Genomic DNA, 26851 nt, shown 5'->3' with positions numbered 1-26851 from the left:
AATTTGAAATAGGTAGTAGATATTTTAAAGGGAAAGCAAGGCATATTTGTACAAAAGTAAAATCAAATAGTTTAGTTACATGTTGAGGGTATTCAAATAAAGATGGGGATTGGGATTTTTCTTGGGTTTGGGGTTTTTTCCATTTTGATTTAGGTTTTCTGTGTTATTTTGGAGGGGGTGTGTGTTGTGATGTGGGTATTTGTTGTTTTCATTGTCATCATTGGTTTGGTTTGGGTTTTTTTGGGGAAGGTTGTTTGGTTGGTTTTGGTAAAGGAAAAAACCAACAAATATTCCTAGTAAATAAGATGAGTTTAAACTCCCCTTTTCTAGAATGATGTAATACTGTCAATATAAAATTCTAAAAGTGCATATATCTTACAAAGTTTATTGAAGCAGAGCAGGGTTTGAGGAGTATTGTTTCTAGCTGCAAAGATGCTGACAGGTGCTTTCTTCAGTAAACAATGTCTACAATAGCTTTGTATTTTTGTTGTTTGAGTAGGTGAATCTCTTCCATTGAGTTCGGGAAACCAGATCACAGTCAGATTTACCTCAGTTGGACCAATAACAGCTAAAGGATTTCACTTTGTTTATCAAGGTGAGACAACGTAGGAAAATGTGTATATTTACTCTGTTCATCATAGTTTATAAATCATCAGAGAGAAGTAGACTGAGAATGAAGAGGAAAGTAACAGCCTTTTAGCTAAAGAACAAGTGTCACTATTTCTGTCTTAAAAAAATGTTTGAAACTATTTTATCTGTATTTTAAAGTTGAGATCAAATATTTAAGAAGCATAAGAGATGTTCCAAATTTAAGAAGACAGTTATACAAAACTGCTGTTTTTGTTTGCTAATCTGATTGACAAATGTTAGATCCATCTGGGTGCTCTAACTGGTTTATTTCTCAATTTAAATGTGAATAGCTGTAAATGTTATTACCTGTGGGTTAAAAATGATCTTACTAAGATATTTTTCTTGATTTTCATTATTTGCCTTTTTAAGGGTCAAATGGGAAATGTTTATATACCAGCACTTGGAACTGCAATTCATTCTTTCATTACATATAAATCCTCATCTGACAGCCAGAACACACATTTAGAAATCCACATGAATAAATGTAAATATCTGACAAAAAATGTTATTTTTAAACCCTGTATTAGTTGAGTATCTCATGGTAATATTTCTTATATGTGTCATTTTAGAAAGGTTTTCGTGTGGATTTTATGCATTACTTCCAATCTTGGCAAGGATATCAGTGCTATGCTCTCCTAAATAGTAACTCAGACATCAAAAGTGAGCCATCTCTATTGTGAAGATTCATGTGGGGATTATGGAAATGTTCTCATCTGGGAAATAACTGAAAGTTTCTTCCAGACATTTTAAATATTTGTGGTTCAATACCTGTATTCCCTCACCAAATCTAAAATGTAGAATCCACAATTGTTTGCATGTTCACAGCTGTTCCAAGAACAAGTGCAACACAGTGTAGCTCTGTGCCTGAACCAAGATTTGGAAAAAGGATTGGAAATGAATTTGCAGTTGGTTCACTGGTTCTTTTTGAGTGCAATCCAGGCTATATCCTCCATGGGTCAACAGCAATTAGATGTGATACAGTACCAAATGCATTGGCACAGTGGAATGATTCACTCCCTACATGTATTGGTGAGTTCCTAAGGCCTTTTAATATAACTAATTACAGCTTAAAGTGCAGACTATTTTCTAGTCATATGTGTTTATTCTTTGTCACCGCTATAGTATTTTATTTTTGCTTACTCTAGTTTATTTTCTTTTTTATTCAAGGTTAAGTTTTCATTCTCCTTGCTATTCAAACCTTTCTTTCTATTTCTATATTAACCTTGCTGTGAACTTCCACAAGTTTCACGAACATGCTCTGCTGACATAATTTATGTGATAACTTCTCTTACATTAACATCCCTGGAAGTTCCTGGCTGTCCCTCTTTAATCAAGGATCAGAAATAATAGTTTGTGGCCTGACTTCTCGCAACACTAGGGTCTAACAAGACTATCTTTAAAAAGATATCGCAAGCTATTAGGAAGAATACTACCACATTAAAGATTTGGAAATAGTTAGATAAATATCTTTTTAGTTGCCCAGGAAAAGGCCAGTAGCTTTTTAGATCAGAAAACATACTTTTTCTACTTCTAGTCACTTCGAGATTAAATTCTCTAAATTCTTAATGTGCATCCATTGATATTTGTAAACTAACTTAGACCGATTGGAAATCTAGAAATTGTAATGAAATTTCCCTGTTTATTTTTCCTGATAGAGAACAGTATTTTTTATAAAAAAAATCATAATCCATTGCAAAAATACCATTGTGATACTGACACCACCAGAGTGCATAAATAGAGGTTTAGATTAGTAGATGAAAAGAGAACCAAGAACATATTTTCATTAGGATGATGTTTTATCTGCCATGTTAACCAGCTGATGGTGCCTGGTAGAATATGAGTGGTTTTCAGTAAATTAAAAGATTATCCCCAAAATACCAAAATCCAGCTAGAGATCAAGGCTAAGTATGAGTGGGGTAATATCGATAAAATATGATCAACCAAGTTTTAAACACACTATGTTGATTTACACTGTTTCAGGTATAGCAATAGAACCACAATTTCTGTATCAATAAGAAGGTAAAATATATAGCTGTATCTCATTTAGTCTCCTGGATTACAGTTTAATCAGTAGAATTGTATACTACTTTTCCCCTTGAATTATATTCCTTTTTTTTTTTTTTCAGATAGAACAACTTGACAAAGTGTTGAAGTCATTCTTTGGGACACTGATCACAATAAATTATTGATACTTTAGTACTAGATTTAGTCTATGAAGGAAAAGCTATCTGTCTCTAGACAAGCTAAATCGAAGAAGGGTTACAGGCCACCTTTTGTGGGAAAATTCCTGTGTCAGTAAAGGTGCTAAAATACCTATGAGGTGAAAATTGCATTAAACTAAAACAGTTTAATAATTGAAGTGGTAGATGTGACCATATTAAATTGCCTTAATTCTAGTGAGTGTTTTAATATTACATATTCTCATGATGGAGATAGAATCATTGAATCTAGAATAATTAAAGTCAGAAAAGACATCCAAGATCATGGAGTTTGACTTTGATCAAACACCACCAGGTCATCTACAGCACTGAGTGCCACATCCAGTCTTCTCTTGGATTTACAGGGATAGCAGCTCCACCACTTCTCTGGTCAGCACATTTGAGTACTTGACCACAGTGAAGAACTCCCCCTGATGTCCAACCTGAACCTCCCCTGGCACAGCCCGAGGCAATGTCCTCTTGCCTTATGCTCCTTGCATCGGAGAAGAGCCCAACCCTCAGTGGCTTCAACCTCCTTTCAGATTGTAGAGTGATAATGTCACCCTGAGCCTTCTTTACTCTAGGCTGAACAGCCCCAGCTCCCCCAGCCACTCTGATGATGTACTCTCTAGAGCCCTCTGGGAGGCCCAAAAATTAACACAACACTCCGGGTGCAGCCTGGCATCAACCATTCCATCTGTTCATCCTTTTATGAGCAATTGTTTAAACACTTTTAGTGGCACGAGCATTTAATTTATCCATGTAGTTCTAAACAGATTGCATTAATTTTTTGCCACACAATATGTAGCTACAATATTTATTATTAAGATAAGTTGCATCCTATCTATTTTCTAAATCCTCATATTTGCATCTCCTGAAATCTCTTCAGAACTTGCATAGAAGTGATACATTAGCTTTTAATGGACTTGATAAACTATCTCATCCATCTTTTCTTTCAACTTCAAAATACCAACAGAATATCTGTATGTAGATTAAGATGAAATATTCTTTGTCTCTGTTAGAGCCTCTAATGATATAGAAAAGATGTATTCAAATTGAACATTCAAGAGAAGCTTGATGGTACTTAATGTGTCTGTCCTGTTTCATGCATAACAATTTTATTAATCTGTGGACACAGATGTGATGAATGTAGTCTTGCAAAGATCTTGCAAATTCTTTACTGATGCAGTAGATCCACAGACTATGAAGGAATAAGTCACACAAGCAGAGAACAATCAAGGAGGTGAGACTGGAGTTATTAATTATTTAGAGCAGTAATATTAGAAAGAATGAATGAAAGAATATTAGAAAGAAAGATGAATGTTACCCTTTTTTGTGACACATTTATCTTTCATAGTAATACAATATATAGCTTTTCAAACTTCAATCTAAGACTTAAAAAATGCTTTATTTTTGTAAGACTACCAGGAGACAATAGAATAGATTTCCCTCTGTAAAGGTCAAATAAATAAGGGGAATATTAACATCATTCTGCCAGGTAGGAAACTGACATAATTCTCATTTTATTCTATTCCTTTTTTGGTCAGTTAAAAGAAGAGTTTTGAGATACAAAATTTTATTTTCCTGAAGCATATATATGTTTTTTAATGTAACATCAATTTTGAAAGTTTTCATTCATAGTACAAGTTTTTATAATGAGTCTTCTCACTTCTGAAGCTTCATACTTCTTTTCTTGCCTTATGCATTTCAGTGCCCTGTGGTGGTATTTTAACAAAGCGCAAAGGGACCATTTTATCTCCTGGTTATCCTGAGCCTTATGACAACAATCTGAATTGTGTGTGGAAGATCACAGTACCAGAGGGAGCTGGGATTCAAGTAAGTGCACTTGCTGTTTGCTTGCTATCATCATATTTAGAAGTGTTTTTCCTGATGCAAAAGTTGAAAAGATCATTTATCTGTACAGTTTTTCTGTCTCATTAATGATTCTGAAAATTGACTTTATTGCACAGCTTTTTAATTATGCAGTGATTGAAAGTTATAAGACTTTAAAAGATGTACTTGTTGCCTTTTACTTAGAAGAATATCACCATAACTTCCAAATGTATTTCAATAGATCCGTGACCCTTTAAAAGCTAAGGGAAATAGAGAGCCTTCCTAGGAATTCTGTTTTGCTCTCCTCAAATTCATATATCTACTTTATCATAGTGAAAATAAGTGGGTTGCTTTCAAGGATAAGTTGTGTATGTTCTCCTAGAAAATTTGCTATTTACTCTATGTTTAAGGATGTTCACTGTGAAGTAAAGATGCTTCATTATGTTTCAACATGAGACGAGAATTTATTTTAAAAATAGTTTCAGAGTACTCATTTAACTTTGTAGAACACACAGTAGGAAAGCATCCATTGAGCTTAATCATGCATATCTCTAGACGTCACTAAAGAAACTGACAGAAATCTGGTTATTGCACAGGCAGTTGAATTTAATAAATTAAGACTTCTAAGCATCATCTGAACAAATTCCTAGCAAAACACACATCAAGAAATCATGACAAAAAGTTTTTTATGTCTATACTAGTTCAAAATATAATTGCTGTAGAAAATTAATAAATAAAGAGTTTATTTTATGTAGGTAAAAGCTTAATAAAGAAAATCAGAACAAATGCTGTCAGTTTGTTAAAGCTTTTTATTAAATTTAATTACAGAGATTTCAATAATATTTAATAGCCTAAATCAGTTTTGACATTGATTTTGAGAAACACTACTTGATTTAAACAGCTGACTAGGACAGCTGACAGAGTACTTTGTTTCATATATTTCTTATACTAGGAAGATAGTTCAGAGGATTTAAATTAGTTAATAACTGTCCTCTCCACTTAGGCCGTAAACTTTGCTTTTTGGAAGTGCTTATCTTTTATCACAGGCTGCATTTTTCAGAATCATTAATGAAGTGAATAAATTACTAACTATGATTTCAATTTAGGTGTTTAATCTTTGTGTTATTCTTTTGCTCCAGAGTTGTAATAAAAAGAAAATATTTTTATTGTCTCCAAGTATCTGAAGCATGGTAATAGTCAGGGCCTCTTCACTACTTCATTTAAGAAAAAGAAATCCTTTAGTTATAGTACCTAACCAATTCCTACAAAAATAAGTACAATATTTGAGGCTCCCATTATTCTCTAACTTAATGACTAAGGCATCCCTTTCTGAGAGTGGTTAGGTTTCATCATGCCTCTATCTCTTAAAACTTTTCAGTAAAGAGTTAAAACAAAAAAAGCTAACACCAGAAACTCTCCCCTGCTAAACAGGAACAAGAATCTGTTATTTCTCTACTTTGTAAGGTGTGATTTCACTATATGAGAACAGGTTTATTTTTCATTTATCTTCTTACCACTTTGCATCTCCCCATGAGTGGAAGAATGTTGTCACCTCTGGAAGAAATGAGGTGACTCTTCTGCCTTTTTGTTTGGAGCGTGCTGGTGACTGCTCCTCCTCAGGAGATGAGTTGGTGGTGAAGGTAACCAAACACAGCAGTTTTCTCTTACCTGGAGGCAGAATTTAAAACGGCAAAATAGATGAGACATCATGCATCCCTCTGGGACTAGTTTAGTCCTTGAGAAACTATAGAGGGAAAAACTGCAGTAATTGAAAATACCATGTTTCATCTTCTCCTCAATGTCCTCCAAACAAGAGAATCATATTCTATACCAATCTGATTTTCATGGCTGTGTGACTCTTGGCAGAGGTAATATGTGGTTGTCACTAAGGATTACAGGATTTATAGTTTGAATTGGCAATCAAATAGAAAAGAATTGCCATTTTGTTTACTTAGGGTTGATTTTCCTTTCTCTTTGACAAGAAGAGCAAGACAACTTCTCATGACTGAAAGCAACAGAGGCTACAATTTAGAGTCATCTTTGAGCTTGAATAAAGACAGGAAGAAGTTTATGTTCTTTACCTCACATTTTTCTTCATAGGTGCAAGTGGTGAGTTTTGCCACAGAACACAACTGGGATTCCTTAGACTTTTATGATGGTGCTGACAACAATGCTCCAAGGCTTGGAAGTTATTCAGGTGACTGAGAAGATTTTACAATAAATGATTCACAGATTAATCTCTTTACTGTAAACACACAGCTGTTTCCATGTGTGTAAGCATACTTGAGCATGGTATGTGTGTTTGTTTCTCCTATAATTAGCAACAGGTAATATTATTTCTGTTCATTCAGTCATCACTTAGCAGATTTTCATAAACCTGTATCTTTTAAAATGTTGGAAATGAAATAATACCCAGAGGCTTCCAAACTAGACCTCTCTTAATCTAATTTTTTTGTCACCATTGTAACAGGGTCCAGAAATACAGACCTCAAAAATAGATATCTCTTGATACTGTACATGACAAAACAATGCATTCTTTATCCTTATTTTAAACAGACAGTTCCTTTTGCCTTACTTTTTCTTGTTTTCTTTTGTTTTCTTTCATTATGCTAAATACACGTGTGTGCTAAGAAATCAGTGGAAATCATATTATCTTGTCTTGTGCTGAAATACAGATAAATAGCCCATCACATTGCTAAGAACAGTCCTGAAACATATATTCAGAGCTGCTTAATATATGTGACTTATGTTTAGAATCATTTTGGTGACAAGATTTGCCCTCGCTTTAAAAATATTCCAGTGAATATTTCTCCTTCTGTGAGTAAAAGTAAATAATATAAATTTATATTAGCCTTTACTTGTCTATTGTTCATGTCTCTGATATTGCAGTGCACTGAAAATGTAATAAAACTTTCATAGGGACAGGTATTTGATAGCATCTATGATGACAGAATATTGTGGAACTGGTTATGTGACCTATCACCTGTTCCCACTCTCTCTCCCCCACTTCTCTTTTTCTCTCCTTAACCCTCTTTATACACAAACACATCCTTACATCTGTATTTATTTCACTTTCTGTGCATTTAATAGTATTTTAAATTCTCTTTTCAGGAACAACCATACCTCCACTTCTAAACAGCACATCAAACAATCTGTACCTCAATTTTCAGTCTGATATCAGTGTTTCAGCTGCTGGATTTCACCTTGAGTACACAGGTAATTCAGAAATATTCAATTAATAAAGACCACTTGCTGGTTCCAGACATCACTTCTACCTAAACTATACAATAGAGGAATATTTAGTCCTATTGCACAAAATGAGCTGCGTGCTGTAAACTCAAAGTCATTAGTACAATCCTCATTTAAATCCAAGTTAGCAAACTCAGGTCTGAAAACTGTACTATAAGGACTGTGACATTTATTTTGTCTTGCTTTCATCTTCAAGGTGCTTTTGCTCTCTGGAAAAATTTTCAGACCTACAGCAGAGAGAAACAAATGTAGATATGCTCCTGTGACAATCCCAATCCATTGTATCCAGTGCAGCCCTGGTCTCTTCCTACAGATGCCACCCCTGCAGCTCCACATCCTGGCACTCCTTGCCAAAATCTACAAATTATGCTCAATGCAATTACATATGTACTTTACAGTATGTATGTGTAGGACACAAATATTAGTCACCCTTGGCAAAGAGAAGGAATAGTCTGAAAATAGCAGTTGTGCATCTGAACTGAGAAATGCCTGCAGGTTGCTGAGAACACTGAATTATTTCAAATGGTTTTTATTATTGCTGAGTACCTCACCAGTGGAAAAGGTTGTAATTATAAACATGCTTTCTGTCTGAATGACTTTGTCTCAGATGACTGACAGGAATTCTGGCAATCACCAGCTGTGTGGTTCCCTCTGCTTATAGTGGTTCTGGTGTCTGATCTGCATAATTGTGTCGCTGCTATTTCTTGTCAGTTTTACCATATGCAAATCCCATGCTCTGGTTGTCTGATTAGCCAGTTGGAGAACACAGTCTTGCAAAATTACTGCCTGATCGCTTGTCTATAACTAAACATTAATTATAGATAGAATTATTCTGCCATTTCCTTGAAATGCAGATAGTCTCTCAGCTGCTTACAACTTCAGATGAGAAAAAATGTCAGGAAGTTATGAAAATGAAATAAAATGAGACTGAATCCAGTGAAAGTTAAAATGCACTTTCAAAACCTTTGTATTCCCACATGTTCAAATAATATGTGTGATATACTGCCCGTATACAACCTCCACCTTTAAAAAAAAGACTCACTTTACACTATTTAAAATATTGGTCCATGTCAAGAATCAAATATGTGTATGGATTTATATAGGGATGTATGTGTGAATCTGCACAAAAGTAATGTTTTCTGTGTGAGTGTATAAACCTGAAGTATATGTTAAAAATTTATGATTCAGCAAATAATTATAACGTCTCTCAGCAGATATCCAATTAACCAGTAGCTCAGTGAAATACGCTGTTTTACAAGATAAATGATTAATTAAATTTTCCTGTTCAATTGATAGAGATGTGTGATTAAAACATCACACAGTCTGTGGTGATTTAATCCAGACAGCAACTAAACACCATAAAGCTGCTCTCTCGCTTCCCTCCCCCTACTCCCGAGTAGGATGGGAAACAATTTGGAAAAAAAGTAAAATTTTAGATTGAGATAAAAACAGTTCAATAGAACAGAAAGTAAAGGGAAAATAATAATAATATTTAAATAAACAAAAATAATCAAATTAAAATACACAAATTATGCACAATGCAGTTGTTCACCACCCATTGACTGATACCCAGCCAGTTCACAAGCAGCAGTCCCCAGCCAGTTTTCCGCTCAGTTTATATGCTGAGCATGGTGTCATACTGTATGGAATTTATTCAGTTAGGGTCAGCTGTCCTGAAACCTTATAGTTAATTGCTTAGTTTGGATTTCAAGTCCTAGGAACAAGCTCTTTCGCTCCTTGAATCCATGACTTTTACTTCTCCACTATTCTCTAAGCAAGACATAGTCTCTACTACCTGTGAAAGTTTTATGATGGTTTTTTTTTCCCATCTGTCATTCAATTGCTTTTGAAGAAGAGACTATGGAAAATTCTGCACTGAGCTGAATCACGAATTTGATATGGGAGTTTAGCTAAGGGACAACACTTTGTTGTTGTTACTAGGAAGGAAGAAGAGAAACTGTACTTTGTGTATCTTTTGCATTTTTGTCTCATGCATTGTTCTACAACTAAGAGGATGCTTTCTTGCAATTCCAGAAGGCAAAAAACTGCTGTATTTGTGAAGAAATTTTTCCAGAAAGAAAGATATGCAGAGTTGCTCTCTTCAGTTGTCTTGGTAATATCTGACTCTCAGACAGCAGTTCCTACTCTAAAAACTGTGATTATGTTTATAAAGAGAGTTAGTAGATGGAAAGTAAGGGCCAGATTTTAATGTTAATGTTTCATAAATTTATTTCATTCAATTGGAGCACATATTGGACAAGGACATAATGAGGAGTCAGCTAAATTAAAGTCTTGGACTTTGAAGTATTGGTGCAGGGTTCTCATCCAAAATCACATCAGAGTTAAAGACTTCTATTAAGCATTTTTCAAGTGAACTTATCATAAAGATTGTTTTAGTTCGATTTGTAGTGCATCTTCCAAGTCTATTTCATCTGTTCTTGGAGACACAAGTCTGAGGGGAAGTGCACCCAATTTGCCAAAATGTTGACTTTTTCATTTTAGCAACAGTTTTCTCTAAGAATGTTTCATTCTGTTTTGTTTCCAATATCTCTTTTCATCCCTCGGGAACAGTTTTTTGTCCTGTCTACTAGGGATTATCTTTTCAACTTCTAAAAATCCAAATGTCAATATAAAAGTGAAAGAAAACAAAAGGAACTTTATTTATTGAAGAAATACACCAAGTAAATGATACTTTGACATAAAGAATTAAGTGTTCATTTCTGAAACTGAATAGTATTCTTATCTATCTTTTTTCTATTGTATTTTTACTTCTCTGTTGAATCCATAAATTTTTATTTTATCCATAAGATTAATTTTCTCTATTCCATTGTATATAAATTCCATTGTATGTAAATACAAAAATATATTTCATTGAAAATACATTTTATCACCTGAGATTTGTCAACAAAGGACTCCACAGAATGGTTTGTTAAACACTTGCATAATGTTTATATGTTTGACACCACTATAAAAATTTTGATTTTTTGCTCATTTTGTCTAACTAAAGTTTTGTATTATCAAAAATTTTATTGGTAGGTTTTTGTGTTGAGCATAGCAAGAGCTGCTGGAGAAGGACTAGATATAGCATCAAATATCTTCTTTTTCTTTACATGCAATTCTTCTTATCTGAAAAGCAGAAGATACTGAAAGTATGTTTTCATTGAATGCATATGTTCAAACCTCTTTTTATTGACATTGACCATGAAAGTTCAAGAGTCTTAACACATTTTTACCATGAGAGTAGTATAATGTAGTTCAAGAAAGTATTCATGCACCACAAATAATGAACAGACGGTGGTTTGTTAATACATTTATGAGTACATTTATGACCTGAATAAATATCATTACACTCCAGGGACACAAGTTCTGAACTCATCCTCAGTTGGGAAGATGTCAAAATTTGTTTCAGTTTCTCGAAAAGTATGGTAGACGTTCAGACTGGTTTTTTTTACCAAATATTCTTTCATTAATTGAAGTGAGAGACAATAGGATGAATACCTGTGAATGTGGTTTGGGCTGCTAAGGTAGCCTGAGAAAGGCATTTAGATGAAGTCATTTCACTGTGCACGGCCTAAGCATTCACGTAGGTTATGCATTTTGACTGAAGGTTCAGCAATTGGAAACTGAAACCTGCTAATTCTTTGTCTAACTGTTCAAAACAGATTTTAATCAATCATTTCTGTAAGCACACTTGTTATTTTGCATTTGTACTTTCTACATTAACTGGATCACACTCTAGATGTCTGAAATGCCAAAAGTGGATTTAGGTCCATCAGTCATTTTCAAAACAGGTTCTTTGCTCTTCTCTAGTTTGAGAACAGAAAAGAGAATTTGAAAGCCAAAAATATTCTTTAGCTTTCATCTTTCATATTGTATAACAATGCACTATTTTAACTCTTCAAATGGTCATTTTTACTTAGTGAGGATCTTACATTAAGTGATCACTTACTTTAGTAAGTTTTAAAACATGCAGATGTGGATAATGTTCTGAAGTGGTAGATGGCCATAATCAAATCCAATGTTTCTCTATTATCCTGTGTACTAATGCCCAGTTGTGTAATAGTCCTGACTTCACAACTTGGGTTTAATTCTTACAGTAGGCAAAGAAAGTAACTCAGTTGATTGTATTTCTTACATTCCTGGACCTTCCTGGGTAGATGCAATGAAAAAAAATTATTTTTCTCTTTGATAACTATGGTAAAAAGCATATAGTCTCTTGGCAAACTAGCTTCTATAGCAATCAGAAATTCAAAATATTGGTGTTATAACTCTATAGATACTTTTTGAAACATAACAGATTAGATGAAGCCTGAGGCAAATATTTATTCTGTGTGTATATGTGTGTGTAAATGAATGAAGGATTTGAGTCAGAACTGTAGAGGATGAAATGCAGGAGAGCTCTTCTACTTTTCACGGTTTTCCCTGTGTTTTGCAGTTGGTTTAGTGTAGGCTAGCCTCCCCTGGAACACATGCTGGTAAAAGATAGTGGAGGTGATCCCATCTGAATTAGGAAGGCTGTAATTAGGAGTGAGGTAGAAATTAATGAGTCTGTGCCAGGAGATAGTGGAATTTTAGAACTGAGCATGGAAGTTGGGAAGTGTTTGTTGCCACACTGATCCTTTTCCTTTAATAAGGAAAGAAGATTTTTTTTCTCCTTCTATACAGTTGTTCTGAAATACCATACTACTTGTCTACAGGCAACTGCTGATTCCCAATAGCAGCCTAAAGCTTATCAACACAGTGTACCTATGTGCACTGTACACAGTCGTGCAAATCTGAAAACCAATTTTATGTTCATTAGAATGACTAAACTTCTCTATTTTTCTCAGCTATAGGTTTGGACTCTTGTCCTGAACCGCAGACCCCAAGTAATGGGGTCAAAATTGGAGACAGATACATGGTTGGAGATGTGGTGTCTTTCCAGTGTGACCAGGGTTATTCTCTTCAGGTATGCCAAGTTTCCTGTTTTCAAATAGTGCCTTTCAGTTCTTTAACATGGTTATGTTTGGGACTGTCAGTGCAAAATTAATGCTGAACTCTTCAGAAATTTTGTACACATAAGTTTACAGGACTGTTTACTTTTCTACCAGATAGTAAATTAGGAGATATCCAAATATTCCATCAAAATGTATGGCTAGGTGCTTCTTCTGCAGTAGTGATCATTGGTAGCAGATATAACTGATAGCATCTTTGATAATTATAGCTGAACCATGAACTGACAGCAAAATTAAATTAAAATCACTTGATGAGCAATTAACAGTGGTTCTCTATGCACAGGAGTAAAAAGAAAGTCAGTAAAGAGGGGGACTAAGAATAAACAAAGAGAAATAAATACTTGCGCTTTTTTTAGTAAATCAGATAGTGTCAGTTATTTTCTTTCAGCAGTTTCTTGGGTGTTTTTCTCCAAAATGTTTATCAAATAGGGGTGTATTTTTGCCAAGTAAATTTGCAATGTCCTTGCACAAGCAAACGGCATATCCTGGGGAAATGCAGTGATTGTAAATCATCAGTAGGAACCTGTCTGCTTATAGGGAAGAAGTTGAAAATATTTTTAAAAACTTGTGCAACTATGCCATAGAATCAGATCTAAAACTGAGTATTGTTTTTCCTGAGACTCCTCAAACAGAGTCTTCAGATTCTACCGTCTTCCATTTATCTAGCTCTGAGAGCCAAAAGAAAATTATCACATTATCCAAGCAATGCAAAAAGAAAAGTCTTAAAGGGAGAAAATAATTTCTATATAACAGCACGTGATTAACTGCTAATGGAATTATGTATACTTTTGGAGCTAAATAACAAAATATGCCTGAATGAGCAAAATTCCATTCATATCAGTCTTACCTATAACATGTGTTGATGTCATGCTAACTAAATGAAGTTTTAAAAAATACTAAGAATTTCAAATATTTATTTTACATAATTCTGTGAATATCTAGATACTGGGTTTATATGTGCTGCATCAAAAATTTTATTATTTGACAAAAAAAAAAAAAAAAGAGGAAAAAAAAGACTAGTTTATGTATAGTGCTAGAACAAAATAGTCTTGTCTGCTTCCAGATTTCCACTGCTGTTTGGATTTGGGACTTGTATCCCAATTTCCCCTTCAAGACAGAATTCCTAGTCACGCCTGCAGATTTCTAGCGTTTCAAGAATAGATGAAATGCATGTTCTGTGATTGCAACTCTGAGAATGACTATTGAAGTTTTCTTTTTATATGCCTGGTTTTAATCAGGCGCTCTCAGAAACAACTTGAGAAATATTTTTGCTTCTTTGCTTTAATTCTCACCTTAAATACAAGTGTGTGTGAACAAATAGGCCACAGAATATGGCTGAAGTATAGAAAGTATAAAATATAGAAAGTAAAGAATTTAGGAGCATAGACTATGCGAACACACATGTAAAGTTTCTTCATACGTTTTTTCTGACTTACACCATCTGACTAGATGGTTTTATGAGATATCCCAAGTACAGTTTTGTCTTAAGATTTTCCATTTTTGTTTGCTTTCTCTGAAAGACAATTAGAATTACATGAGGTTTATGAATAAAAGAGGGTGTGTCTATGACGGATTTAAGATGTAAAGTCAGCATTTACATAATTTACATAATTTACATAATTTATAGAGTAGATACAGTTTTATAATGTTCAACAAATGATGCAAATCCATATTAGGCAAACATTGCTTCAGTCAGACATGTAGTTTCCAGACCCTTGGTTTATACTGAAACATGCACAGAATTCAGCTGGATTCTGTTATACTATAAGAAATAATATTTATGGCATAGACACCATCATGTAGTGTGAGTTAACAGTCACTTCTGCTGTATTGAAGGTATGATATAATTCACAGTGAACTATGTCATTACTATACATTTTCGGTTTTTTGTATTTTGATGATGCTTTAAATTATACGATCTTTTTGTTGAAATACTAATGTGCTGTATACTGTATATTTTTATATGAATTAGCAAATATTGTGTCATTTTAGGGACATTCACATATCACTTGTATGCCTGGACCAGTAAGAAGATGGAATTACCCCATTCCAATATGTTTAGGTATGTTCACCATACATAATTTTTCTTAAATATGCCAGAAGGATAAAACCAGAAAACTCAAAAGTAATACACATGTAGTGGAAAGAACTGGGAGAATTGGAGAAAATTAATTAAATGTGAAAATGGTCAAATTAAATTAGAGATTTTCAAAGGCTTCTCCACACTTACGCTGGCAAATATTTTCTGAAATGTCCTAGCAGTGAAAGAAATACACATGTTGTTCCTTTCAACCCAAACTGTTCAATGATATGATTCCATGTGTTCTAGTCAGATATATCATCAATTCAATATCAGGAATGACACATCCAGAGACCCTTGCAACACAGCTAATTTATTTAGAACTCATTTCCCCAGAAGAGTAATGGCAATTGTAAAAGATACTAAAAATGAAATAACATTTTCATCTCTAATGAGCTCCACATAAGCATGTCCACCCAATTTCAGAAGATGCATTATTTTTCAAGTTAAATTATGCACATGCCCATATTATTATTGGAAAAAGTACTGAAAACCAGTCAGAAACCAAAATAAAACCTCAAAAGTGCATTTAAATATACTTTTTTTTAATATGATGAATAAATGTGAGGAATGTAAAACTCCTAGTTGTAATCTCTTTCACTGCATAGAAATGCCTTTTTGTTTGGGTTCTCTAACACTAAAAGTTATCAGGATTTGTAATCTTGAATATATGGAAAGCAGGATGCTGCAGATCTCATTAAAGATTTTTTTGCTTTCCTTTTCTTCAAGACAGTTAATATATATCCTCTTGAGCTGCCTCTCATAATCCTGTTCTTAATCCTGTAGGGTGTTAAAAACCTCCTATGAGTTACTGGGCTCCCTCAGCTTAGAATTTATAAATATTCAACAAGGTTGAGATATTTGTAAGAATTTTTTCAGGAGTTAGTCTTCAGTGTTTGTCATTATGCATTAACATATGGTTAGGAAGTCTGATATTATAATTGCACTGGTCTTGGTAAATTCTGTGATGCTGCACTGAAATTTTAGAGGGTTTTTTTTCTTATATTATTTCCTTTTCTTTGCAAGTGATGTTTTTTACTTGTGTTTCAAATGCTGTAGCAAATTTTGCTTGGACAAAACTGCTAAACAAAATTCCTTTAATCATAATTACCATCTTTAAATGTAATATGGATGTCTAAGTAATTTTATTCATTGATGTCATACTTGAAAACAAAAATTAAATTAAGATACAAATTTAGCTTAATTTCTGGAAGAATGTGTATGTGTAGTTTTCTAAATTGGTTTTTTTTTTATTTCATTTTTACAACAACAGGATAAAAATGCAGTTTTTAAAAGGCCTCTTGAAACACTTTGTCTTTTTATAATAGATTATCCTATATTATTCAGATGCTGCTTTACAAACATGCACAATTATCCCAGTGTTGTGTAAGCTGATGAGTGCTGCTTGCCTGTCACAAGGATAGTTCTTGTAGACAGATTGCAGAGTAAACATTGGGACAATGATGCTGGTAGAAGCACAAGTCTTATGAGGAGAAGCTGATGGAGCTGGGTGTGTCTAGCCTGGAGAAAAAGAGATTCAGGGAGACCTCGTCCCTCTCTACAATTGTCTGAGAGGAGGCTGGAGCCAGGTAGGGTTGGTCTCTTCCCCCAGGAAACAGTGACAGGGTGAGGGGACAGAGTCTCAAGATGCACCTGGGGAGCTTCAGGTTGGGCATCTGGAAGAATCCCTTTAGGGGAATAGTAGTCAGAAATTCCAGATAATTTCTTCACAGAATGGGCTGCCCAGGAATATGGTGGAGTCACCATCTCTGGGTCTTCAGGAAGTGGCTGAATGTGGAATTTAGTGCCATAGTCTAGTTAGCAAGGTTGTGATTGGTCAGAGGTTGAACTCGATTACATTGGAGGCCTTTACCAACCTAAATGATTCTGCTGTTCTGTAATCTGTTCTATTTTGAGTTCATGCATACCACAAGTTGAAATATACCCAATTCAGAGTTGATACAAATTTGCAAAGTACCTGTTTGTAAATTACCTTCTTAAGATATGCTTGTGTATTTGTTTAAATATAGGTATTTTTATATTATTAGTGCTCTAAGAATCTTCGACGTTATGGATTAATTTTTAGCTTATTTCACTGCACTGATTTTTTTTTTTTTTTTTTTTTTTTTAGCACAATGTGGTGGTGGCATGTCAGACTTCAGTGGAGTGATTCTCAGTCCAGGGTTTCCTGGCAACTATCCTAGCAGTTTGGATTGCACATGGACAATAAAACTGCCTATTGGGTTTGGTATGTGTTGTTTTATGTTTTTTGATTTTTTTGGTTTTTTTTTTTTAATGAATGCAAAATACCAAATACAGATTTTAAAATCTTTAATCTTTACCCTAGCAAAAAACTAAAAATAACTGTAATTCATTTGAAGAAGTTAACAAAATCTTAAAAGAAAGATTTAAAATAGAAGAGCTACAAGGTTCTTGCTTCTTCATTTAATATATATCAACAAACATTTCCTGATAAAGACAAAATTGTTTAATCAGAATTGAGCACAATTTTCTAACTTTACAGAATTATCTTTTTGTGAAGTCATAAACCCAACAAAAAATCCAAAAAATTATCACGAATATTTTACACAAAAGTAAATTTAGAAGTTAAAGATACATTGTAATTAATTATTTTATCATTAAGCTTCTCTGTATATCCTAGGTGAAACTCACAGCAGCATATAAGTGTTCTTTTAAAGGAAATATAGGACCCTCACACTTAAAGCTGTCAAACTTCCCACTCTAAGTAGGATTGTCAGGCACACTGGATCAAGCCCACAACTGTTGGAAGCATCTCACTGGGGCTGCTACTCACCTAATCAATCCCCAGCCTGTAACAGATGTTTTACTCCAGATGTAAAATTTTGCACCTTTCCTTGCGCAAATCTTTAAGAAACATTTATTTACTCAGTCCTGAAGCTTTTTAGTGTTCTTCATACAAAAATTGTGACATTTAGTATATCATCCATAAGGCCTAATTTAGTATCCTCCACACATTTCTTGAGGATGCATTCTCATTTTCCAAGTCTTTCCTGAAGACATAGATCAGTGTAAGCTTCCATAGCAACCCACAGAATATTGTGCTTGCTACTGGCTGCCAGATATTGAATGGCTGATTATCACCCTTGGAGCCTCAAAGTTATGTTAATTTTTAACTGACTTCCTTTCCATTCATTGAGCTCATGTATGTTCAGCTTTCAGATGAGAATGTTATAGACCGAGTCAAAAGCCATAGCAGAGTGAAAGTATAATATATCCACTTTTCTCCCTTTGTCAGTTTAATAATAGAAGGATATAATGGTTGATTAGCTGTTTTCTTCTGTTAGAAAATCCATGTTGACTGCTCTTTAGTGTCTATTTGTCTTTTATATGTTTGGAAATTGCCTCCAAATAAACAAGTTCCTTAATTTCTCCAAGGAGTTCAGTAAACCTGTAGTTGCCATTTCCCAGGTTCTTTTTGTTGTCTAAAAGGTGAATATATATTCAGACTTTTTCAAGTACCTAGAACTTCTCTTATTTCACCATGATTTTGTAGAGGTATTATCAGCATTTTAGTTACATTGGCTAACTTCTTGAGTAGTTTTGGTGGATTCTAAGCATATTTTATTGTAAAAGCTTTATTTGAAGCTAGCCATTAGAGTTCTACTATCTAATTTTTTAACACATGGCACTTTTTAAGAAGGATGAGCACTTGGATTTTTTTTTTTATATGTTAGTTGAATGGTGTGCTGGTTTTCTTGGACAGGCCTCATTGTTTTCTGTTTTGTACTTGCCTTCTGTCATATCCTTTACTTGATGATACAGAATTTCTGGATCTTCCAGAGTGAGTGTGACATCCCAAATAGCATTCTCTTCTGCATATGTTCAAATACTTTCCCTCCTCTTTTTAAAATCAAATCTGTGGGGTTTTTTTATTAGAAATCCCATGAACCTAATTCACTTACAATTTAAATGAAAGCAAATTGTTCTGCATGGATTGTTTATATTGTAAAATATTAAAGGTTCTGCAACGTTGACTTAACCAAATCTGTCTGGAGGAAATACATTAGATTAGGGATTTCTATATAGAACCCAATTTGTTTGCATTTTGTTCAATACTCACAAGATTACAGTCAATAATTGATTTTTTTTTTGTCTTAGTATTTTATAGAAATAACATTGACACTTTGAGTCATAATGCTGTCTAGAATCATAAAATAGACTTCTGCTTGTTAAGTTATTTTAAAAAAATATAGCAGTAGTAGGTGCATTATTCCTGTATCAAATACACAGGAGAAAAGGATATTTGGAGCTATAAGGGAGCAGGATATTTTGATAGATGATTCCAAAGACATTTGCTAATAAAGAAGAAATAATAAAAATCTACAATATTGGTTAAATTTCAAATTTAATAAAATGGTATGTTCAACTGTATCCAGAACCTGCTCTCTTTTTATCCCAAATATATTGCCATTTGCCTCTTCCCTCATTTTACTGCTACCCTATTTCTCTTCCCATACTAATTCCTTACTCTGTTTTCTTCGCTTGCACTCTGCCAGGGCTTATGTGTCCAGTAATTCTAATTTAACTCTTCAGATTGCTATTTACACTCTACATTATTAACATACTATTTAGTTTGACTTCCACTAGGCATGAGACTCAACTATTGATGTTTTGGAATCAGTTTCTTGGATAACTAAGTTTAACCACCAAAATCAATAGTTCTGAACTGCTTTGTACTAACTGAAGTTTATTTGCTGGATTTATGAACTGTTTTCCAGTTCATGTATAGAAAAAACAAAATGCTTCATTTTCTAGAAGAAAACTAAAGCTGCACAGATTTGAAACATGCTTGATGCTTTTTTATCTTTTTAAAGTGAGATATGTTTGAAATTAAATTAAATATTAAAATGAAATTTCACTGTTGAAAACTATGACATTTGAAGGAGTGATGGCTAACACTGCTTTTAGCGATGCTGTGCCTCTGATCTAGCGGAGACACTTATGTTCAACTCTTCTGTGTAGTGGCATTCAAAACCTTCACCATGGGAACCTTCTGTAGACTTTTACTTGTTTAACTCATTTTGGGAAGACTTCCTCCCAACTGCAAGTTGTTATAAGATCATAAGCTTCTCCACTCTATATTAGCTAATGGTGTAATGCTTTTACCAATGACACTGTGTTTATTTGCCTACACAAATATATTAACTACTCTTTCAAGTAGGGTGTCCATACTGCAAAAAGGCATAGGAAAAAGTTAGTCTAATAAGCTGAAATCTCAGACAAATAGAGGCAGGTGCTACTGGCAGAGCGAGGGATGAATCTTTTGAAGATTGATATTGTTTAGAAACTTGAAGAGAAAGTACAATATAGAGAGCAGGATGATTTGCGAAAATGTATTTCTACTTTTGTGTCAAAGAAAATTGGTGAAAGAGGAAGAAAACTGACAGCAAGGTCACGTGGGCTGGCAGTTATTAAAGGCAGCTTAAATTTGGACAAGTGTATGGTTCACAGGTTCAAATGCAAAGCCAAAATATCATGATAGAGAAAGAGCAAAGGTTGAATATAGCTTTATTCACTGTGTAGGAAATATTTGGAAGGCTGACAAAGTCAAAGAATGACACTTAAAAGAGAAGGCTTTCTTATCACTTATAGACTGTCTTCAGATAAAGCAAGACAGAAATTATCAGGGTAATAGTAATTTAATTATACACCTAACTTGCATATAAAATGTTTCATGCTTCAGAAAATCATTCATGAGCTTTACATGGTATCTGGGGAGAAAGTTCTAAAAGACAGTGAGAAACACTATCGTGTTACAGTTCAGGAGTTACAAAACTATTCATGACTTTCAATAATTTATCTGATATTATATCTTTTACTTTCAGTTTTATATGAAATTGTGTTGATTGTCTTTGCCAGAAACACCAGTAGGACTCAATCATCTTTTTAATGAAACTACTGCATTATCATGCCATTGTTGCAATAGATCCAGAAAAAATACAGATTTTACTTTGTTTTAACTTATATAGAAATATCTTCTAAACATGAAAATGTTTAAAAGCCCTATAACTATTCAATGCATAGAATTTTGTTCTCATGCTACATAATTTTTGTAATACATCACCTGGTTAGGAGAGATAACTTGCTAATGGATAGTAAGCTGCCTTCCTATTCCTTACTGAACCAAATAATCAGAAATTTCTGTCACCAAAACCACCCTATGTGCAGCACTCATGTATTCCCCATGTACTCTGCTTTCACAAGTCCTTGGTGCACCAACAGAGGCTCTGCCTGCCTGATACCCTGAACTAGACCTGAGGTCTTTCTGCTCACCATCTAGTCCAATTTAAACTTTGCTGGCAGGGGATAGATGTGCCGCCCCACACACATCAGGACTGGGAAGCATAGAGACACTTGCCAGGCAGCACACGGATTTCCATTCCTCATGGTTATGTTCTACTATTATCAATGTAAGATGTATACACTTTATTTTCCCTCCTGATTTTGGTACTAGTGGTGTTTATTTACTTAAAATGTTTTTCAGGTGTCCATTTGCAATTTTTGAATTTCTCAACGGAGACCATACACGATTACTTAGAAGTTAGGAGTGGATCTACAGAAACTAGCACTGTTATTGGGAGACTCAGTGGCCCTCAGCTGCCAGCCTCTCTGTTCAGCACAACTCATGAAACCAGCTTATACTTTCATAGTGATTACTCACAGAACAAACAAGGATTTCATATTGTATATCAAGGTGAGATTTGGACATTCTTATGAGACAACAAGGTGGCTATTAAAGATTTTTTGGGGGTTTTGGGGTTTCCTGAAAATAAATATGAAAGATTTTATGTGTTTCAGACCTAAGCTTTAGACATTGAGATAAAAGAGAAGAATGAAGAAAGTTAAGATGTAAAAAGCAAATTAATTGCATATTTTCTTTAAAATCAGGTCAAATGTCAAAACAGGTAATTGCCAATATCTGAAGCTGATTGGCATATTAATTTACACTGCATGCCTTTACAAAAGAAACATCTTTATTCAATATTTGGAAGCATAATGGAATTTAAATTTTATGTAATGGGTTCTGGAAGGTATAGATCTAAATACTGTTTTGTATTACTGGTTTGATGTAGGATTGTGTAAATTAATGCCAACCCAAAAATCTCAAAATCCACTTTATTTCCCAGCTCACCATTTCCCTGAAGGTTCTTGTTCTTTTGTCCCCAAGTAGGTCATGCTGAGCTGGTGAAGATCACGAGATCATAGCTCTATTTATAGAATTGCATTTTCATTTAAAAGGGATTAGATCACCACTGTTCATGAAAAAAGGTCAAATGTGTATTTTAAAGTAGACCTGTTTTCATTATATGGATAACACCTAAGAGTGATTTAAAGAGCTTTTACTTTAGAGCAGACTCCAATTACTCTTTTAATAGTAACAAGTCCAAATTTATTTGAACTCTATGTAACATTCTGGAAGTGAGCCACTGTAAAAAAAATTACGTTTTAAAAGTCAATTTGTAGCCTAAACAGAAAAGGACAAGAAAAACATAAGACCACATACTGTTAATAGTAACAGTAATAATTTGGGAGAGGCCATCATTTGTCAAAACACTGGAAAGTTCTTTTCTGTTTTAACCACATAAGACAGAAGTGATTCTTTCAAACATGATGTACTTCAGACTGTACACACCTTACTTGTTCTCCATTGGTAATAAGAAGACAATGCTTCAAATCTTCTTGGAAAAAATCACCAAGGTGTGTGATAAAAGCTTGTTTTCAAATTTTACTTGTTCACTAAAAAGTGTTTGATATTCCAGTTCACTATAGAGCCTTTTAATTCTTCTGGGAAAAACAAACAAACAAAAAAAAGTGTAGACATCTTTATTTTTCCTCCTTAAACATAAGACTGTAAAACCTGACAACTCCTATTCAATCAGAAAAGCACTTCATCTATCTCGGTATAATATCTTCAAACAACAAAAAGAAGTGTTATTTATCAGTGCAGAAGCATAACTGGTTTACTGTACTTCTCCAGGTGTAAAATCAATTATTTGATCATCACCATTATAGAACTTTGGTTCCTAAAATATGGCTGACCATGAATTTGAATTTTATTCTAATTAAAACTCTTGTTTTTGAGATAATTAGAATTTTTATTTTCCACCATTATTATTATTTATTTCAGCATACCAGCTACAAAGCTGTCCTGATCCTCGACCATTTCGTAATGGTTTTGTTATTGGAAATGACTTTACTGTGGGACAGACTATTTCATTTGAGTGTTTTCCTGGCTACACGTTGATTGGGAATTCAGCTCTGACTTGTCTTCATGGCATCAGCCGCAATTGGAATCATCCTCTCCCCAGATGTGAAGGTATGCTCCAGGTGACCTATAAACCTTTCATCATTTAAAAGCCTTTCTAAGACTGTTTACTGAAGTAATTTCAGATTTTTGATTTATGGAGGCCTGTATTTTTATAGTGTGGTCTTTGCAAAGGAAATACTCCATTTTGTGCATTAAAATTTTAGCAGAGAACCTGAAATGTTTTGTAATATGAAATCGCTGAATATTTATCTGAGATGATAAATTTACTTTTGGAAGGTTAGGCTTAAAGTCTGGAATGTGGAGACCCACATTGCTTTTAATCTAGGTGAGGTAATGCAGTAAAAACTCTGGACTAAATAAAGAAAAAAGGCTTCAAAAATTGAATTTTCTAATTCTGACCACTTACATTCTTTCTTATCAGTTCGAAAAAAATGTTAAAGGTTGTTTAGAGTGAAATTGCCCTCCAGCCAGTGCTCTGCGAAATTGCTTGTACATTTGCTTCTTCTGAATGGGATTTTTTTTAGAATTACATGTTTTTAGACTTTCACATTTGTTTGTTTCTTTCACTTATGCTTGAGACAAATAAGGTTCAAGAAACTGTGACTTGCACACAGCTTTAATTTTAAGGAGACAGAATGACTGTGATGATTCTGTAGAAGTGTTTATCTCTTCCCTGGCAATGCTGAAAGGAACCTGACTCAAAGCAGCAAGGCAAAGGTCACTTCTCCTCTTAAAGGCTTAGCTTCCCTTTATATTGAATGGTAAAACTCAGCATTGAGAATGGGATCCTCACCATCACGTAGGAGAGAAATGCTCAAATAAAAACCCCCAACAACAACACAACAACATCTCACCCCCAAAAATACTCCAAAGCAAAATGCAACCACCCAAATGGAAAATAAAAAGCTTCTCTGTTTTCTGGATTTTTTCATTATATTTTGCACCAGATACCTAAATTTGGGTGCTTAAGTGAGAAACCTCATTATTCAAAATTCCTACTGGAGTCAGTGAGCCTTAGGAATTTCTGGAGGATGTGGTAGCCAAATTAGGACCTAACTGGTGCTGAAATCAGAAGGGGAAACCCCATCATATAAAAGAGAGATGACACCTACACTGTCTTTTTTTTTTTTGAAAGGGGAAGAAGTTAATTCATTATAATTAAGTTTCACCACGCATTTTCTGCATCCTATGGAATAATAATGCCTTCATAGTTTATGTCTTAACTGCTAAACACTTAGCTTTTCCTGTTAGTTAGTCTAGATGTATTTTCTGTGCCTCACAATCAAAACAATTTATTGAATGGAGTGATTCTCTTTCTTTGAAGTACCTTGTAGGAAACAATAATTTAATTAATAAATTCTAAGATGTCCAAAGCATGTTGTTTCTCCGAGTATCAATTTTGATGGTGCTCCTGAATAGTAGCCGAATATTCTTTGTTTCTACTTACAGTAAATTCACGAATACAAGCCGCACTGAGTATAAGCCGCATCTCTGGGTGTTGGCAAATATTTTGGTTTTTGTCCATAAATAAGCCGCACCCGAATATAAGCCGCTCTGTCGTTCGCAGCGAGGACCCGCGTGCAATTAGTAACAGAACCACGGGAGGGCGGGGTTTACTGGCTGAGCTAAGGCTGTGCAGGCTCGGCCCGCTAGGGGCCGCTGACGGGGCCAGGTGGCCCAGCCTGGTGCTGCCACTCGGGGCCGGCCGCCGCTGCCACTGGGCTCGGGGCCACCCACCGCTACCACTGGGCTCGGTCACCCCGGGTCGGCGCTGCCCCGCGGTGGCAGGCAGAGACGAAGCTTCCCCCGCTCCTATGGCAGCGGCGGTGGGTGGGGACGGAGCTTTCCCGCACCCGTGGCACCGGCGGCGGGCAGGGACGGAGCTTTCCCGCGCCTGTGGCGCCAGCGGCGGGCGCGGACAAAGCACCCCGCCTCCTCCCCGAGCCGCGGCAATGGCTGCGCGGGGCTCCTGTCGGCTCCCCGAGACGCGGCAATGGCGGCACGCACTTCCCCCCCCCTCCCCGGGCCGCGGCAATGGCTGCGCGGGGCTCCCGTCGGCTCCCCCAGCCGCGACAATGGCGGCGTCCCCCCACCCGTCCTCCCCTGGGCTGCTGCAGAGGAGGGAAGAAGAGAGCTCTCCCACCTCTCTCCCCGCCCCCCGTGCTGCCTGCAGGGAGCCAGGGCAACACAGTAACACTGTAACAATCGCGGAATGCCGGCTTTTACTGGCAGGTGCTTGGCTCGGCACCCTGGCTGGCACGTCTGGGGTTGTAAATGTCAGAAAATTATTCACATATTAGCCGCCCCCGACTATTAGCCGCACTTCCGGGTTTCCACCAAAATTTTTGTCAAATTGCTGCGGCTTGTATTCGTGAAATTACTGTAATTTGATATGAAAAATGAAGATACAAAAAATCCACCAACTTGATAATAGAGATCTAAGATGCATGTTTGCTGCATGATTACAGACTGTCCACATTACTCAGCTCCTAGATAAATTTCTTAATATACGTGGGGGTTTGTGCAGATACTTACTCTGGTATTTTTCATAAAGTACTTGTGACATTTTTATATGCTATAGATATTTTCGTGTTTTGGTTTTTGGGGTTTTTTTTCTTTATTGTTGCAGGAAAAGGATAAGGATTTATCTTCTAGTTCTACTTGGTTTGATTTGAGATAAAGGGTTTGTGTTCAAAAGCACTGAAATGAAGTTGACTTTTTTGTGTATACCTAGTACCAGAAATACACAGCATGTCTTAAATATGTATTTGCTTTAATGTCTGTATTGTAAGACAAGATATACCAAGGCTTGTTTAATTCCTCAGATTTCTTGAAGTAGAAAATCTGAATTAAATATGACTAAATTTGCTTTCTGTTTTGTTCTGGTTTTGTTCAGTTTTGTTCTCTTGCATCCTTATACACCTAATATTCCTTTAACCTGTGCTCAGCATCATCTAACACTCTTACCCTTCTAAACTCATCTCCTTTGCTTTAATATCTTTGGATTCTGTTCCCTTTCCTTTTCCAAGAAATCTTGTTGCCTGACAGTCATTAGACTATGTTTTCATTCCCCTAAGACCTGGTTGCAAAACCATTTCTGTCTGTACTGCTCCAACTCCTCTGAGCCTTTAAGTTTAAAGCTGAAGAAAAGCAGTGTCCAAGCAGTTGAGTCTGAACAGTTGAAGTATCACTGTGGAGGTGTCCTTACAGTTCATCACCAAAGTGTATAAAATAAACCATAACACATGCTTTTGGTAAATACAAATGATGCATAATTCCTTTATGTCAAACCTGTACTTTCCCACAAGCTCTGGTTAGAGATTTTAAAACATACTTTAGAAACTCTATCTTACCATATATATCTTGAACATTGCAGAGTGGAGCGGGCAAAATAAATGTATGCAAAATAAAGCAAATTATACAATTTTAAGCTTTGTTCACTTTTCCAGAACTAGGCTTGTATAACATTTATCTTCTGTAATAACTGGGTGGTGTTTTATTCAACATACATCGGAAATCCGTATGGATAAAATCATCTAATTTGGACTAATAGTCT

At 35.1% G+C, this 26851-nt stretch overlaps 1 protein-coding gene across 4 annotated transcripts in view; it reads left to right on the top strand.

Annotated features, from left to right (window-relative positions):
* The window catches only part of LOC116996220 (CUB and sushi domain-containing protein 3), a 617877-nt gene that overhangs the window by 495928 nt on the left and 95098 nt on the right, over positions 1 to 26851 (top strand). For all 4 annotated transcript variants that reach the window (XM_033059469.2, XM_033059460.2, XM_033059450.2 and 1 more), the window contains 10 exons: positions 500 to 595; positions 1456 to 1659; positions 4540 to 4664; positions 6762 to 6858; positions 7773 to 7877; positions 12740 to 12858; positions 14897 to 14966; positions 17116 to 17232; positions 21511 to 21720; positions 23155 to 23343. In XM_033059469.2, the coding sequence (XP_032915360.1) occupies positions 500 to 595; positions 1456 to 1659; positions 4540 to 4664; positions 6762 to 6858; positions 7773 to 7877; positions 12740 to 12858; positions 14897 to 14966; positions 17116 to 17232; positions 21511 to 21720; positions 23155 to 23343 (1332 nt within the window). The remainder of the gene's footprint in view (positions 1 to 499; positions 596 to 1455; positions 1660 to 4539; positions 4665 to 6761; positions 6859 to 7772; positions 7878 to 12739; positions 12859 to 14896; positions 14967 to 17115; positions 17233 to 21510; positions 21721 to 23154; positions 23344 to 26851) is intronic.

This window comes from Catharus ustulatus, chromosome 1 (assembly GCF_009819885.2).
Source record: "Catharus ustulatus isolate bCatUst1 chromosome 1, bCatUst1.pri.v2, whole genome shotgun sequence".
Lineage (NCBI taxonomy): Eukaryota > Metazoa > Chordata > Aves > Passeriformes > Turdidae > Catharus > Catharus ustulatus.
The sequence above is the reverse complement of the archived record's forward strand: the minus strand, read 5'-3'. Positions and strand labels throughout refer to the sequence as shown.